The sequence below is a fragment of the Paroedura picta genome, chromosome 2, assembly GCF_049243985.1.
Source record: "Paroedura picta isolate Pp20150507F chromosome 2, Ppicta_v3.0, whole genome shotgun sequence".
In the NCBI taxonomy this organism is placed as follows: domain Eukaryota; kingdom Metazoa; phylum Chordata; class Lepidosauria; order Squamata; family Gekkonidae; genus Paroedura; species Paroedura picta.
Window position 1 is genome coordinate 135,997,401 of NC_135370.1, and position 18,078 is coordinate 136,015,478.

Sequence of the window (18,078 nt, forward strand, 5' to 3'; positions counted from 1 at the left end):
TCCTCCAGGGACAAAAAACAGTCTTGCTTGCTACAACACAGCAGCGTTGTAATGCAATAACCTTATTGTTAAGAAAAAACACCTTGGGGGAAGGGGGGAGGTGAGGGAACATGGAATGAAGGGGTGCTATTGGGGTGAAAGAGGTACAGGAAGAGAGAAGAAGATAATGGTTGTGGTAGGGCAAGTTTTCCTTGGAAAGGGGGAGGAAGGTAGGGAGGAGGGAGGATGACAATGAGGAAAGGGGCATGCCCAAGCAATCAAAATGTCTGGCACCACGAAAAACTGAATGCATGCATTTCTGCACTGAATAGTCCGGAAATAGACCTCATTAGACCCCAGTTCAAAAAGTGAAAACTGGATTTCTGAAGATTCCATTGCTGTGGGGCAAGCGAGGGGGCAATTCAGGCCTATGCCTGAAAAGGCGAATTTCAGTATGGAAATGGACAAAAACTCAAGCCTTTAAAAATGCAAATCTAAATGATAGGAGCCTATTTTGTTCCAGCAGCACTCAAACTCTTCCAAGCTAAGACAATTGCTCAAATGGTGTACGGGACCTTTTTAGGGCCACCAACCTCTTGCTTTGCCCCCCTTGAGCGGGTTCAAATAAAATTTCTTAGAGTATTACTTCATGTTCCAAACTGTGTTTCGAATTCATGGCTACGCCTAGAGACAGGGTTTCTAAAAATCAAAGCGAAAGCAGTAATTTAATCCATCTCCCTATGGTTAAAGGCGCACTGGGCCACAGCTGGTTTACTTCCTTCAATCCTCTGTGACAATTTTAAATCCCAGTGGCTGTTGGCCACCGAGAGGGAAATTATAAAATTAGGCTTTTCCTCACTTTCACTACTTGAGTTGGGGTACGATCAGGTGAAAATTGTAGTGAAACAAAGGACTGAGGACACAGAATATCAAACTGACCTTTCTTGCTCCTCTAGGTATGTTGCACCACTGTGTTCCAGATATATTCAAGCCTCTGCAGACTATCTCTCCTATTTGGAAACAAAATACTATAGGAGAGCATTCACACTAGCTAGATGCTCTGCGTTATCTTCTGCCATGCTGGTGGGTCGCTTCAAAAAAACTCCATTAGCTGAAAGACTGCCCCTGTAATTCCGGGGAGATAGAGTCAATCGAACACATCCTCTTAAGTTGCCCTACTTTTAGCTCTGCGAGAAATAAATTCATACTCCCATTACTCAGGAATTCCTTCACCAGCTCAAACAAAGAAAAAGTAAAATTCCTCCTGTGGAATAGTAGGGGCCATATTATTAAGCAAATTGCCAAATTTTGTGCGCATGTGCTTAGCACCCGGGAAAGACAACTTAAGCTTAAGTGAAGATTTTTAGAGGAATTTTACTATGCATTTTTTATAATGTACGCATTAATTATACAATTTTATATATTTTAAATTTTGTACCGACTCCCTGATTTTGCAATTTTCTACTCTGAAATGTTTTTTCTTGCTATCTGTTTTATCTGGCCGCAGTGCTGTATTAAAATAAATTTGATTTGAATTTGAATCTAAATGATATCCCTAGTGTATCATCCTTTCTATTCAAGAGTCAGAACAGATTCATTTGGAATATCCCCGTGGTGTCCAACAGGCTTAAACCACAACTTAAACCACAACTTCAGTCATATTTGTATCATTGACTTTACTAGTGGTTTTTTTCTTTTGCAGAATACCATGCTGCTATTTTGCACTTAAAGAAGGAGCACAAAGGTGAAATTGAAAAACTGAAGGTAAATATTTCTGGTTCTTCAAATCTGTAAAACATTTTTCTTTTTCATAAAATATTGAAAACTGGTGTAACCCAGTGTATATTGTTATATATGTTTTGCATTAGAAATAGTTTGTTCTCCAAATGATTCCAGACATACACTGCATTAGTTGTCCTTATCTGGAGCTCTGTTATGCACACAACCTCTCTTCCTTGAAAGACCTGTCATTCAGTGTGCCAATCCTTTTGCTTGTATGATCTTTCTGTTGAAAGTAATGAGGTTGGGACCAGCACAAGGAGCACAGGCCATTTCCACATGAGGAATTTACATCTGCTCGGCCTCTCGTTGTTCATGGGTTTTAATGCTGCTTCCACATGGCAGTAACTCGTAGCTCCACTCGGTGGTGTGAGTTTTCATCCTCTTTGCCATGCGATGAAGGAAACCAGTAGAATCCACTTCTCCCTTTCTTGTCACGCTGCATGATGAGGTGAAAACAGGAAAACCTGTTCGGAAGGAGAAATGTGCAACAGTCTCTGCAGCATTTTTCCCGCCCTCCCTTCTCTGTTTATGGATTTTTAAAATAATGCAGTCCGTGTTGCTCTGATACCACAAAGCAATGTGCCCTCAGTTCAAATAGGATATTCTCTTCAGTGTGCACAGTCATATTGTGACTGGGCAGCAACCCAATCTAAAACACATTCCTGTTTGCGTTTTCTGATGGTGGGGTATGAATGGTGAAAGGAGGGGGAAAGTGTGATGAAGCAGCCCTCTCCCTATTAGCTTAGCATCCATGCTCTTTATTGTAAATCTTAATTGTGAACACACAATAATTGGGCTCCAATTCTTGTGGTCAGCCTATCATAAATCTACCCGAACATAAAGAGAGACAATTATACAAAGAATCCTGAAAAGATGGCACTTTTAAAAGATAGCGCTTTTTAAAAAATTATCTTCAGCTTTATGCTGTCATCCTTAGCATATATCCATGGGGCTAAATTCTTCTGAACTTGCTAAAGCCAATTTCCATCCATGCTCAAGATGTTAGAATGCGGGCTATCATATTTTTTTCTTTTTGCTTTCTGCTTCCAAGTTGGCTATTTCCTTAGATTGTAGTTAGTTACTTTCCACTTTACCACAGTGCAAACATAACATCTGCATTTTTAGTTATCTCCCCATTAGTGGACTTCCTTTTGCCCATTGGTAGAGGCTGATTCTTTTACTCTTAGAGACAGACATGAAATTGTTACAGATGCCTGAAGCATACCCTGCCACAAACGTTTATTAGTCTTTAAGTGGCTACTGGACTCTTGTTCTTTTCTGCTGTTACAGACAGACTAACAGAACTACCCATCTTGAGCTATTTTACAGAAGTGTATTTCCTGTCTTTCTCACTAGAGGTCAGCTCAGCATCTCTTACTGAAGGAAAAACAGGGTTGTATTATTGTTGCTTCGTTTAATTTGAATATGCTACACTCAGTCAATGGAAGCAATATTACACATGCAATATCTTTTAAAATAGCAGTTGTCTGTATATAGAGAAATATCTATTTCATTACAGTTATCCAATGAAATTCTAATAGTTCTAATTAACATGAATATACTAAAGAGTTTGAGATTAGCTACGCAGGAAAATGTTCTTTGAATCATAGCAGAAATCTCACTGAGCTGGCAAACTGGCACAAAACTCAATTACTTGGAAATAGAAACCATGGAAATCTGTAAGGTTTATTTCCAAGTCAACATGACAAAGTGAAACCTGCCATTGTAGGGTGAGTTTATAGTAACAGGGTTTTTTAATCACAATTTTTATCACAGAGTTTGAGATCCCTATTCCCTACCACTTTAGGATGCTTTGGGCTGATCCTGCGTTGAGCAGGGGGTTGGACTAGATGGCCTGTATGGTCCCTTCCAACTCTATGATTCTATGATTCATTTTTGTTCTACAGTATGATTTTCTGCCATTGAAATGTTAGAAGTTCTTGAGAGAACAATGTTTTAAAAATTGGATAAGAGTAGAGGGAATGAAACACTAGGAAATGCACCTGTGTTTGATATACCATGGAGGTCTGTAGTTGCTGAATTAGAGCTAGGGAATCCTGAGTTCAGGTTCTCACTTAGACACGAAGCTTACCTTGAGCTCTCTTTCTTTCTCACTCACAGTGTTGTTGCAGGGATCAGATGGTGGAGGAGAGAACTATTTATTCTGTGCAGAGATGCAGAATTTAAATTGGGATCAAAGCAAGCAACTCTAGTGGTAGGGAAGCTGACATGGTGCCTGTAGAACCAACTGAGTTCCACAGGGCCTTAGAATCATAGAGTTGGAAGTGACCTCCAGGGTCATCTAGTCCAGCCTTATTCCTAGTGCATATTTTAACCATTTTACAGTAAATCCAAAAGCACAGAGCAACTGTTGAAAAAGGATATTAAAACTAACTAAAATCAAATAATCTTCCTTATGAATAAAGGCATTCAATATCCCTTGAAGTAGTAGTGGGTGGCAGCTCAGGAACTGGTGGGCCACTGTGTGAGACAAGACGCTAGACTAGATGGACCATTGGTCTGATCCAGCAGGGCTCTTCTTATGTTCTTATGAGTACCTTCTTGGTACTGGGGGTCATAAGCCAGAGGAAGGCAGGAAACAGCTGACCCCTTATTCTTCTCTACAATATTTTTGTTTTCTTTTAAACCATTGACCACTGCTGAAACTTGTAGAATTACTAACTAAATTATTCTTTCCATGCCTGCATAACTTACCAGACATTGGTTTCATTTGCAGTTTGGATGTCACCCATTTACCATTTTGCTCTTTAAATAATTATTATGTGTTACTTGAAGGTAGAGGATGGGAAGGGGGTTGGACATTAATTCATCTTGAGGTTTTATTGTGCTGCATAGTGTATAGTTTTTTGGGAAACCTTAGAAAAGATGGTGCATATAGTTTTGTTTCTTGTGTTTTGTAAAATTCCTTTCCAACTGTTCAGGTTTGTTGTTAGAGTCTCTTGCTTAGATAGGAGATCTCCCACCCCTGCCCACTCTTCATGCTTCTCGTGAGCTGGGCAGTGAAGGCAAAATGCTGAGTGAAATTATTGGTGATCACTGCCACACTAAAATCATGAGGTCCCTTTTGGTGTGACCCAGATATGACATTACAGTGTTGGTGATGCTCTAGCATTCACCCAAATCTCTAAGGTTAAATAAGGGCTGGATGCTAGAACATCACCATTACATGATGAAGTCACTTCTAGATTGCATTGGAAAATTGGTTATAGCCTCATGAGATAGTGCCACTTCCCACCCTGATAAGTTTCCAGCCTGTTGCCAACATTGGACTGGCAACACTGTATGTGGGTTGAGCTGGCAAACATGTTTGTTCAGTCATTATAAAAATACAGTACTCTGTAACATGTGCTTTACTAATTCATAGGGTCTCCATAAGTGGCTTGACAGCACTTAATACGCACACATGATCTTTGTAATTTTTCCTGTGTTCAGTGCTCTTTCTTGGGGCAGTAAATTTGTACCAGTTTCTCTAAGATTATGAATATCCTGTTTTGGAGAGTGCTGTATATAGTATTTTCCCCACTAAGGTTCCTGTTCTGGAGCTTGCAATTTCATGCCCCCGACCATGCCCTGCCAGTAGCCAGGGATGGCCTGTCAACTTTAAGGAGGAGTGGCCAACTAGCAGCCAGACCTCCTCCTCCTAGAATGGTCAGTCTGTATCCCACTACCATTTCTCCCTCTAACCAGTATTAAGGGAATGGCAGCCCCTCGTCAAGGTAGAATGCACTGTACATGTCCCTAATAAGGATACTACGATTCCCATGTTCCTCAACCAACTCACAAGCCCTTTGGAACTCCCAATACCTCTAGTTCTATAAACAAGGAGTGCTTCATGGCTGGCTGCTTTTTGGTCTGGGAGTCGGGGTGGGGATGGATACTTGAGGCCCCTGGCACCACAGGGCTGGCAGAGCCCCGAGAGGGCTCAGCAGCCTTCTCTCAGGGTGGGGAGGTGGCTCCTAGTGGTGGAGCTGCTACAAAAGGGCTTGTAAAGAGCCTGCTGTGTCCTTCCCCCCCACACACACACACCCTGAAAATGACCAGCGAGGCTGGGAGAGGTAGCCGCAAGCAGCCCTCCTGGCCACTCTCACCCGTAGGGTGAAAAGCCCTGCTACAGCCTCCGCAAGCCACATGAGCTTCTCAGGCCAGGGGAGAGAGCAGCCATGCCTCCCCACCCCCACATTCAGCAGCCCTTCAACGGCCTCTCAGAGAGGCCAGGAGCGCAATGGCAGCAAGTTTGCCAGAGTGCTCCTGGCTGAGGATGTTGGGGGTGGGCAGTAGTGTGGCCAGAGTCTGGACATGCTTCGCCCAGGAGGGCTTTGCCATTTTTTTATATAGCTAATGGTTACAGATGCCCAAGGACTTGAGGGAAAAGCAAAGATCTTCTCCTCTCCTTAACATACTTCTAAATATGGCACATTAGGGGGTTTGAAAATTCAAAAATAAGTAAAATATTTTATTCAACATAGAGGGGAAAAAGTTAGGTGAAATCTGGGGTAAAATGTCTGAGGTGAATCAATAACATATCTGAGGTAACTTAATGTGTTCACAAACTCCAGCTAATTTTCGGTATATATACACACACACACACACACACACACACACACACATATATATATATATAATTTTATTTGTATCCTGTCCCTCACAAAGTCTTGGGGTGGCCAACAGGGAAAGAGTTTACAATAACCTGTAAAATGGAATAAAACTAGAATTAAAATATAAAATAGAGTAAAATCCTGTTCTCTCCTCCATAAAGTCAACAGTCAAACCCAATTTGTTGGCCTCAGTGTGAGTGAATTGGACAACCTGAGGGGAAGATGATTAATTCCTATCCTGGAAATAGATGGTACACATCAATCAATACATAGGAATAAATGTAGACATAAGTATGTGTTTAAGGGAAGGACTGGTAATAATTGCCATATCCAATAGGTGTGCACTGGTCTCAACTAAAGGATTGGTGGAAGAGCTCCATTTTACAGGCTCTGCAGAACTGCTGAAGTTCAGGCAAGGCCCTGATCTCACTTGGGAGCTCACTTAGATACACTTGAATATATGTTCTTGAGTTTAACTGACCAGGTTTCAAAAGGCATTACTAGATATTATTCTCTAGACATACCAGGGATCACTCCACTCTAGAGCTATTCAACTGGGCAGGGAATTACTTCTCTAAACTAAATGCTATGTCCCTGACATAGCCTGAAAAGGGAGCCTTTAGTGAACCTCCCATTCCTCCTTGCCAACTTTCTCAGTTCTCAAACAGTGCTAAACTGTCTTCTCTTCACCAGTCAGTTCCTAACTCTTTCTTCTCAGCTGATGATATCCAATTAAATCTGTTTGAGTAGCCTGTCACTCAAATGCTCTCTGGCTCTGTGAGGCATTAACTCTTCACAATTTGGCACATGTTTATACAGCACTCATGAGGTTTTAAAGCAGGGTGGAATAGTTGAGTGGCTTGTCCTGTCTAGTAAAGGTCGTAGTTTTGTGAGAACAACCACATTATAATGAGGTGAGATTTGGTAGACATGCTGACAGTTTAAAGCTGTTCGGGGGGGGGGGGGCTTAATTTTTGTTTGTTTGTTTGTTTATTTTTACATTTATAGACCGCCACTTTTGGCCCAGATGGCTCATGGCGGTTTTTATTAAAAATGTTTTAGAAACCATTAACACCTGATACAATTAGCACAATAAAGACAATTTGGTGATGAAAACAGTCAGTTCCCAATTCTCCCCTGTGAATTCTCAACTCTTCTGCTTGCAGTCATAGTGTCAAAATAGATGATCCCAGGCGATGTTAGTTTAGGAGGGTGCAGATTACAAAAGGAAGGAAGGGACCCAATCTTACTTTCCCAGTCTCCAGTTCGACCTCACCCAAATGCCTGGTGGAAGAGCTCCATCTTGCAAGCTCTGTGGAACCCAGAAAGCTCTTTCAGGGGCCACAGCTCTTCCAGGAGCTCATACCACCAGGCAGGGGCCAGGGCTGAGAAGGCTCTGGCCCTGGTCTAGGCCAAGCTCACTTTCCTAGGGGCCTGGGAAAAAACCAGCAAGTTCATACCTGCAGAGGAAAGCATAAGGAAATAAGCATAAGGAAATAAGCGGTCCCACAGATAGGTAGGACCCAGAACACATATAGCCTTCAAGGTCAAAACTTTCAACTTGATCTGTAAGCTAACCAGCAACCAATGCAGCTGCCACAGCATCAGCTAGATGTGGGCGCTCCAAGATAACCAAGTGAGGACCCTTGCAGCTGCATTCTGTACCAACTGCAATTTCCAGGTCAGAGACAAGGGTGGGCCCACCTAGAGTGTGTTACAGAAGTCTAATCTGGAAGTAACCATTGTATGGATCACTGTGGCTAAGTGTTCCGGGGACAGGTAGGGCGCTAGTAGCTGTGCTTGACGCAGATGGAAGAACACTATCTTGGCTACCTTTGTGATCTGGGCCTCCATAGACAAGGAGGCATCAAAGATTACCCCCAAGTTCCTGGCTGCTGGCGCAGGTGTAAGTTGCACCCGATCAATGCAGGGGAGACGTGCTTCCTGATCATGTCCCCTTCTGCCCAGCCACAGGACCTTTCAGACAACTCTGCCTCAACCATCAAGCCACTGTTTCCAAACAACTGGCAAATGTTTCTGGGGGGGGGGGGTGGAATATGGCTGACTGTCCATCAAAGATAAGCTGGGTGTCATCCACATATTGGTGACACCCTAGCCTGTAGCTCCAGACCGGCTGGACCAGAGGGCACATATAGATGTTGAAAAGTGTGGGAGAGAGTATCGTCCCTTGTGGTACTCCATATAGAAGCATGAAGGGGTTAGATAGTTCCTCCCCCATGTCAACCCTCTGTGACTGTTTCTTAAGGCTCTTCCCTCAGTCCCCATACCAGCAAGGCAATGGACCAGTAACTTGTGATCAACCACAAAAAATGTGGCCGACAGATCTAACAAAATGAGGATTACCGACTCGCCCCAATCCAGCTGGAACTGGACATCATCCATCAGAGCGACCAGCATGGTTCCACCCCATGGTCAGGACGGAAGCCAAACTGTACAATCTCTACTTTTGATGCTTCAGACTAATATGATTCCTTAATATTCATGATATAAAGGTAAAGGTAAAGGTATCCCCTGTGCAAGCACCGAGTCATGTCTGACCCTTGGGGTGACGCCCTCTAGCGTTTTCATGGCAGATTCAATACGGGGTGGTTTGCCAGTGCCTTCCCCAGTCATTACCGTTTACCCCCCAGCAAGCTGGGTACTCATTTTACCGACCTCGGAAGGATGGAAGGCTGAGTCGACCTTGAGCCGGCTGCTGGGATTGAACTCCCAACCTCATGGGCAAAGCTTTCAGACGGCTGCCTTACCACTCTGCGCCACAAGAGGCTCTAAGGTAAAGGTATCCCCTGTGCAAGCACCGAGTCATGTCTGACCCTTGGGGTGACACCCTCTAGCGTTTTCATGGCAGACTCAATACGGGGTGGTTTGCCAGTGCCTTCCCCAGTCATTACCGTTTACCCCCCAGCAAGCTGGGTACTCATTTTACCGACCTCGGAAGGATGGAAGGCTGAGTCAACCTTGAGCCGGCTGCTGGGATTGAACTCCCAACCTCATGGGCAAAGCTTTCAGGCGGCTACCTTACCACTCTGCGCCACAAGAGGCTCAATTCATGATATATTTTATTCCTTTTGGACTTTGACCTTCTAGACATAACAGAAAACTCTTAGGAAGTATAGTAATTCTGGTACTGTAAAGTGATTTTTGTATGTTGCTTGTTCAGTATCTCATCCTATTTATTATATTGACTTAGAAAGCCATACTATAAATACTGTAAATAAACAGATATTGATTCTAGGTGATTTCTCAGAGCCATTAAAGACTACCACAGAATCAGTCCTGACAGAAATGAGCCTAGGAACTGCCCTGCATACTGGCCATGGGTGAATGCTTTGTACTTGAAGGACCATTGGTAATTTCTAAGTGTTGCTCATGCACAATTATTAAAATTTGCTTGTCATTTTTACCCAATGCACTTACGAACCTATGGCACCAAATTGTAGATTATGAACATACCCCATTTCCCCAAAGATAGGCCTTTCCCATATGAATACAGACTGAAAGTGGGATAGAAAGAGGAGGCGGTGGTGATGAGCATCAGGTGATGGGGTAGGCTGGAACATGAATGGGCTTTCTGGGGTGACAACAAGGTTCTGATCCCTGCACCCACATCAGCAAGCCCATCCCTTGCCCCAGGCACCAAAATTGCTAGGTATGTGTCTGGGGGGGATGAGACATCTCTTAGGAGGGAAGAGCTTGCCAGTAGCAGAAGGTTGCCAGTGATTAGGTACCTGTCAGAATTCCCACTTGGATTCAGCAATCTGGGGAGGGGAGGGTTTGGGTGGCAGTGTAACTAGAGAATGGGATTATTTGGTGTCATTTAACCCAGCAGCTTTTATGATATTATTATATTTTCTGCACTAGTTTAATACTACAATAGTATGAGTGCAATCTAAAGAAGAATTACACCTTTCTAAATCTATCAGAAGAAATTATTTTAGAAGGATATAACATGGAGTAAATTTCATTGAACAAAATGGAATATGCATGTATTGTTGTTGTCACACTTTTAACTAACACTTTTAAATGTGAAACTTTCTTTTGTTTTACTGACTTGTATCAAATATAATAGTGATTTTTTTAAAATAGAAAAATAGAAAAACATGATGAATAAAAAATGTCACTCTACAGCTGAAGAACAGATGTCTTTGCTTTAAAAGATATTGGACTTGAGCATGTGACTCTGCACTGATCACAAATTCTTAGTGGAATTGTTGGTATACCATGACTCATTTTGAGCAAAAGGAATAAGAGTTTATTATTTCCTGATTTATGATACCTTTTTGTGCATCTTTATGGACTTTATGTCAAGAGCAAAGAAAGGTTGCCCATAGGAAATATTTTGTGTACGAAAAGATGCAAACTTTCATGTTCTGAAGCATTCCTTTTATACCAAGCAAACACATCTAATTTTATGTATTCTGTTTTGCAAAGTAATGTTGATGATTGAAAAAGGGTTTCAGTACAAATCTCATAATTGTCGAGGTGGTCAGCTGAACTGCTTGCATGACTAGACTTCTGGTGTAATCAGTTGCCATTGACAGCATACAGAAAAAATCTTGATGCTATTAGGAAGCATAGTCATTTTTATACAAAGTATTGGTGCTTTCTTCCCATCCACATTAGCATGAATAACTGGAAGTGATGTGGCATCCTCCAAGGTATAGAAGATGGACTTCAGAAAGTCCATCTTTTCTGTTTGGATGAACAGAGGAAATTGTTACTTAAAACTCAAATTGGGGTTTTGGATGCCCTTTTCCACTCTATCACTGCAGGGGAGAAATCAATATTTGATTCAGACTGTTCTGCTTTTATTTAAATGCAGTGATTTCCTGTCCTCTTCTTAATACCACCAGAGAGATACCACATTCGAATAAATGTAGTGAATCCTGGATTAGACTTTATCTTCTGCCTACTGTTAAAGGGCAGGCCTGGGGATTGTTTGCACCCATAAATCCAACCAAGATGATATTTTCTGTTTAAAAGTTTATACAAAAAGCATAGAAACATTGCTGAGCGTAAGCTATTTTGATTTTTACTGTTTCCCCTTCCTTGCTGCAGACCCCTTCCTCCCCCCCTCCGCCCTCACCCATCCCATGCTGTTCCCTGGACTTTCAGACTTATCTTTACACAGGCAAAGGATTGCAGCCAAAAGGAGAAAGCACAAAGGCCCATTCCACAAGCAGAATTCTGTACTTAGTAGTTAGGATCCAAAACATCAACTTAGAAGACTCACAAGGTGTTGTTCCAGCATTACAAGTATGGTTGGAGCAACATTTTGAGACTCTGTCTCAAAAGAATAATCTCATCCCAGGGTCTTGTCTAGTAATTAAATCCATATTACTACAATACTGTCTGATTCTGGATTGTGTTTGAGAAGGAAAATAAGTCATAGCTTTTTCTGACAATTATTCAAAGTTGCTAGCTCAGAGACTTTGGGAGTGGAGTTGGAAGTGGGTAGGATTTGGGGCAGGTAAGGACCTCAGTGGATACTAATACTGCTTGTTTGCCATTACCTTCCTCTGCTGACCTGGGCCATCCAGGTCAGGGCCAATTCCCTGTGAATAAATAAAATACATGAATATACTTCTGTGAAGTATTGATAAGCCGTTTCCCCCTCAGTCTTCCATTGTTATTCATCTGTGGATGCAAGAATTACATTGCTCTTTTTATGGGAAAGCTGATTCCTGCAATTGTGGGATCAGGATGGACTAACCATCAGGTTGCCAGGTATGTCTAGGAGATCGTGGAGGGGGGAATAGGAAGTAGTCACACCTCTCTAGGAATCATAAGAAACTGTGATTTCAAGCAATTCCAAGAAAGGCTTCCATATTTTCCCCCAAAGTGATGTCATACCATTTGCCCAGTGACCATTTTATTTATTTTATTTATTTTTATTTATTATTTGATTTCTATACCACCGCTTGCCGTAGCCTCGCGGCAGTTTACACATAGAATTCTAAAACAATAAACCCCCAATAAAATCCCCATTAAAATAACAATCACAATGGCGAACATAATTTCTAGTAATCCCTCCTTTTTCAGGGTGGGGCACTAGATGTAATCTAATGTAATGAGAGCCGGGGCCGAGGTGAATTTGGGAACCAGTTGGAAAACCCCTCCCCCAGGACTCTGCCCCAGCCTCAACCGTATGCCTGGCAGAAGAGCTCTGTCTTGCAGGCCCTGCAGAAAGCTGGTAACTCCGGCAGGCCCTTAGCTCTTCTGAGACCCCTGGTCGAGGCTAAGCGTATGTCCCAGGGGCCCAGGACAACCAGTAAATTCATACCCACAGAGTGAAAGGCCCTGCGGGGGGCATAAGCAAGCAAGCGGTCCCGCAGGTAGGCAGGACCCAGACCGCGTATGGCCTTAAAGGTTAATACCAATACCTTAAACCTGACCCAGAAACAGACAGGTAACCAGTACAGTTGATGAAGCACCAGCTGGATATGGGCCCTCCAAGATGTCCCAGTGGGGACCCTCACAGCCGCATTTTGTACCAGCTGTGACTTCTGGATCAAAGGCAAGCGCAGGCGGGCGCAGAGCGAGTTACAGTAATCTTACCTGGAAGTGACCGTTGCATGGGTCATAGTGGCCAGGTGTTCTGAGGACAGGTAGGGCACCAGTAGCTTGGCGAAGGTGGAAAAAAGCCATCCTGGCTACTTTCGTGACTTGAGCCTCCATTGAAAGGGAAGCATCAAAAGTCACCCCCAAATCCCTGCAACTGGTGCAGGTGTTAATTGCACCCCATCCAAGCATGGGAGGCACACTTCCTGGTTCTGCCCTCTTCTCCCTAGCCACAGGACCTCTGTCTTGGAAGGTTTGAGTTTCAGATGACTCTGCCTGAGCCATCCAGCCACCGCTTCCAAACAATTGGCAAATGTATCCGGGGGGGACTCCATCCTTCCATCCGTCCTTTAGGAGGTAGAGCTGGGTGTCATCCACGTATTGGTGACATCCCAGTCCGTAGCCCTGGACCTGCTGGGCTAGAGGGTGCATATAGATGTTAAAAAGCATTTAGATGTTAAAAAACATTTCTCCCAATGCCATTCCATATTGGTTGAGTGACAGTAAGGACTGGATGAAAAGTCCAATGGAATGCAGCCAAATCCAAGAGAGATCACATTTGTACCTACTCTGTTTCAAAGAAGTGAGCTCTCTGCCACAGTTGCTGTCCAGTTAAACTTTTGTGGGCTGTGAAGGTTTGTAAAATTATTTTAAGTATTTTTATCCCAACTTTCTACCCAGTTAGGCCCTCAAGGTGTTAAACAGGCCTCTGAAGATAGAATCTATACTGAGCCCATATGATTCTTTTGCTAAGTATTTTGCATATTAAATCATCCAGGTTTGCCATGACTTGGATTATACAGTTGCTTCTGTACAATTTCAGGATACAGTTGGAGTGTTCCACATGGCACAGTCTTCTTAATCGTTCTTGAAAATTCAGTTTATCCGAAATGCTCAGCTACTGTCAGAGACTAGGTACACATATCATTCCTGTGCTGAAAGACCTGCAGTGGCTGTTTATGTGCTTCCAGCCCAATTCAGGGTGCTGCTTCTTACATTTTCAGGACCTAAATAACTTGGGGATGGAGGTCCTTGATGGACTGCCACCTCCTGTCGAGTCCAACAGTTATCTTTACAGTCTGTGCCTCAGTGGACGGTGACTGGAGTCAGGTTTTGTTTTCAGTGGACACCCTCTGTGATCACTCATGTCATCGCTAGTGACTCGGTGACTAAAAAGGCAAATGGGATGTTGGGCTGTATCAAATGCAGTATCGTGTCCAGAGGTGATGGTACCACCTTACTCTGCTCTGGTTTGGCCTCACTTGGAGTACTGTGTTCAGTTTTGGGCACCACATTTGAAGAGGGATGTAGACAAACTGGAGAATGTCCAGAGGAGAGCAACAAAGATGGCGAGGGTTTGGAGACCAAGATGTATGAGAAAAGGTTTGGGGAGCTTGATCTGTTTAGCCTGGAGAGGAGATGACTGAGAGGAGATCTGATAACCTCTTCAAGTATTTAAAAGGGTTCCATATAGAGGATGGAGCAGAGTTGTTCTCTCTTGCCCCAGAGGGCCGGACCAGAACCAATGTGATGAAATTAATGCAAAGAAATTCTGTCTAAACATCCAGAAGAAGTTCCTGACAGATAGAGCGGTTTCTCAGTGGAACAGGCTTCCTTGGGAGATGGTGGGTTCTCCATCTTTGGAAATTAAACAGAGGCTGGATAGCCATCTGACAGAGAGGCTTATTCTGTGAAGGTTCAAGGGGGTGGCAGGTTACAGCGATAGGGTTGTGAGTGTCCTGCATAGTGCAGGGGGTTGAACTAGATGACCCAGGAGGTACCTTCCAATTCTATGATTGAATATATAAAATCAGCATGCGAGAATCTCTGAGAATGACAGTATAGAAATAAAATAAATATAAATATACAAGCCTGGCATTTTCCCAGTCTTCTGTAGTTGCCCTTTTCAAGGCTGCAAAGTAGCAATCAGGAAGATATCATATGTAGATAATGGTGAAGATGGAATTACTAATGGGGTTGAGGAAAGTATTTGTTTACCATGCAGGAGTTCCTCAGTCAAGCTGTGGTTAAAACTTTTTCTTTCTAACATTTGATCTAAGGGGTTGTTTGCACATATTTAATAAACAGGCAGGCTATATAAGGTGGTGGTTTTGGCCTGTGCTGAGGGCAGGAGCTTTCCATTATCCAAGAAAGAGCCTAGATGGAGATAATCTAACAGTGTACATACTGGGTGTGGAATTTTGATGATCATCATGAAAATGGATGCATCTTTTTAAATTTCAGTTTAGTTGCAAACATTTATTGGTCAGAATGTGAACACCTTCAGTACAACTGAACCAGACCCAAACCCAAATAGTTTTGTTTTCCCGGATGCTTAGTGTTGTTTACTGTAGATAAATTCCGTTTGAAAAAAAATTGGCTTGTATTACGTTGGATAAGGACATACGCTCCGTGATGCCAACTTTTTAAATCATGGCTTAAATCCTGACTGCTTGTTTATTTGTCTTTCAAAATAATACCCATTGTTTCATATGCAGAGATCATGATAGAAATAAATGGGAAGTGGATTCCAGGTTGCCTTATAAGTAGGGCAACACTACAAGTCTGGCATCAGCCACGCTAATAAAATCAAAACCAATGCTGTTTTATGGCCTTGAATTTATGTGACTACAGAGGATCAAAGGATTTCTGTCCCACTGGACTATAAGGTCTATAGTTCATGGCAAAAAAAACCTCATCAAAAAGAACATTTTAGTTGTGAGGCTTTTCATTTTAATCAGCTACAGCAATAAAAGAGCTGCTAGGTGTCCAAAAACATTCTCCAAGATCAGAGACAACTCTCTCTCAAGTATGCCCTGTTTTCTTATTAGATCCATACAACACCTCTGGTTTGACCATGTCATTGAACCTTCTTCTGCAACTAGTTTTGGCTGTATCTTTTTTTAAACAAGTTTTTTTAACCCTTTTTAAACACAAAACTTGTCACGCTACAATAAGATTAATGATGCATGAAGTCTGCTCATTAATACTAAGTTGCAGTGGTTTCCTCAAGATAGAATTTCATTATAATTGCATCCCACTGAATATCTGAAATAAAGCTAAGCATTCTGCTTTTCTCTCCCCCCTCCTTGCCCCATGAAATGCATTTATACTATGGACCTATATGCTGCTCATTGGTGTGAAATAGCAGTATGGGTAAATGGTTGTATCTGTCACTGACTCAGGACGGTGTTAGAAGACAAATGGATTCCTTTACTCTTCAGGACAGCCACAGAATTGGTGACATTACTATTGCCCATCTCTTCTGGTTAGAAAACATGGGAGTGTGAAGAAATGACATTTTGGTAACCCAGACTTCCTTGAGGAATGTTGGTATTTCCACAGTTCTAGGACTATAGTGGAACTTGCCAACTCAGTCCCATTTTGAACGATAAATGCAGCAAAACCATTTCTTTCCAGCCAAAGAGAATCCTGCTCTCAATGTCCTATTGTTCATTGTTGTCTGTCATTCTACCACTGCTTCCTCTTCCATATATATTGTATAATAAAAAAAGTTTTGTCTTGAAGCATCCCAGCTGGAACCTAGTTTTCTTTTAAGATTGTCTAGAAGCAGTGATTGGTAAAGAGTGTTGCAGCCAGAAATGCAACAGGAGCGTATTGCAGAGACCATATTTCACCAGTCTTGTTCCACTTAAAGTGGCTCCCAATTTGTTTCCCAGACCACTTCAAGTCCTATATCGCTTGAGTCTAGCATACCTAAGGATTGCCTACTCCCATATGAATTTACCCATTACTCCAGTCATCTTTGGAGGCCCTGCTTTATGTGCCCCTGCCATCAGAGACTAGATGGATGGCAACCTAAGAAAGAGAGTCTTCAGTCATGACACCCAAATTTTAGAACTCTCTCCCCAAGGAAATTTGCCTATCCCTCTTTTGTTATCTTCTGCATTGAGTGATGACTTTTTCATTTGGTATTCTTTCATTAACTCTAACGGAGCCTTCTCTCTGTGCATCTTATTTATTTGTTTTATGCATTTTAAATATTTGATATGTGTTCCACTATTTTAACATTGTTTTGATTGTTTGCCATCTTGGGTGGAAAGGTGGGATTCAAATGGTTTTAAACAAATTAATTAAATAATATGTCATGTAGAACATTAAATTTTGTTTTTCTTTTCTATCCATAATTGACTAGGAACTATGCTATTTTACTATGATATTTTAAATATCTCTGATATCATCCTACTTTATTATCATTGCTGACATAGTTTGCTATCTGGTGTGATTCAGGCCAGTTTTGCCCTTGGTTCTGAATCTAGGTTCAGATCCCCTTTAATGTGTTTTTCACTTCTGTTTTCATTTATTGTATATTATTTCATCGTTTCACATACTTTGCAGTTCATGTCTGTAAACATGTAGCCATTTGCGTATGCTTAATGATAACTTTTTATAGTTAAAGTTATGGGCAGGAACTGTTTGTTGAATTTCCAACTATCTCCTTTTTATTGTTTATAATTGAAGAGGGGTTCTTAGAAACCAGAAGCTGAAAACAAGATGGGGACTTATGTGGGAAGGAAATGACATTACCTGCTCCTTATGATAGCCTCTGATACCACTCTGTTGACTTCCAGCTGTTGCTTTCCACTGAACTGTTGTTCATTCCCATTTTTCCCCAATGCCTTTGCCACCACCTTCTCCTTTCTGCTTTCTTTAAGTTTTCCAAATACCAAGTGAGGTCCAGAGTTCTCCCAGAATTACAGTTGACCTCCAGACTCTGGAGATTAGTTACTGTGAAGAAAATGACATCTTTAGAGGGTGAACTCTATTGCTTCCTATCCTTGCTGAACTCATTCCCCTCTCCAAAGTCTTCCCTTCCCAGATTCTGTTCACAAATCTCCAGGAATTCACAACCCTATATTCCTTCCCTCTCCTTTTGCTGGCTGCCATTTTCCATCTGACCTATTGGTGGTTCTGATTTCCTGACTTGCAATCCACATTCTCTCCCCCCCTTCCAGATTTTCCTCTAGTTCACCACAGAATTGGGCATAGTTTTGTATTTCCAGAGAACTCCAAAATGCTACCCTGAGGATTTTTTCACAATATCTGTGGATGCACAACATTATGCTTATCACTTTGAAAATTATTTAACTCTCAACTA

At 42.2% G+C, this 18,078-nt stretch overlaps 1 protein-coding gene across 3 annotated transcripts in view; it reads left to right on the plus strand.

The window, feature by feature from the left end:
* The window catches only part of FMN1 (formin 1), a 212,106-nt gene that overhangs the window by 76,596 nt on the left and 117,432 nt on the right, over window positions 1-18,078 (plus strand). For all 3 annotated transcript variants that reach the window (XM_077322951.1, XM_077322952.1, XM_077322953.1), the window contains one exon: window positions 1,682-1,743. In XM_077322951.1, the coding sequence (XP_077179066.1) occupies window positions 1,682-1,743 (62 nt within the window). The remainder of the gene's footprint in view (window positions 1-1,681; window positions 1,744-18,078) is intronic.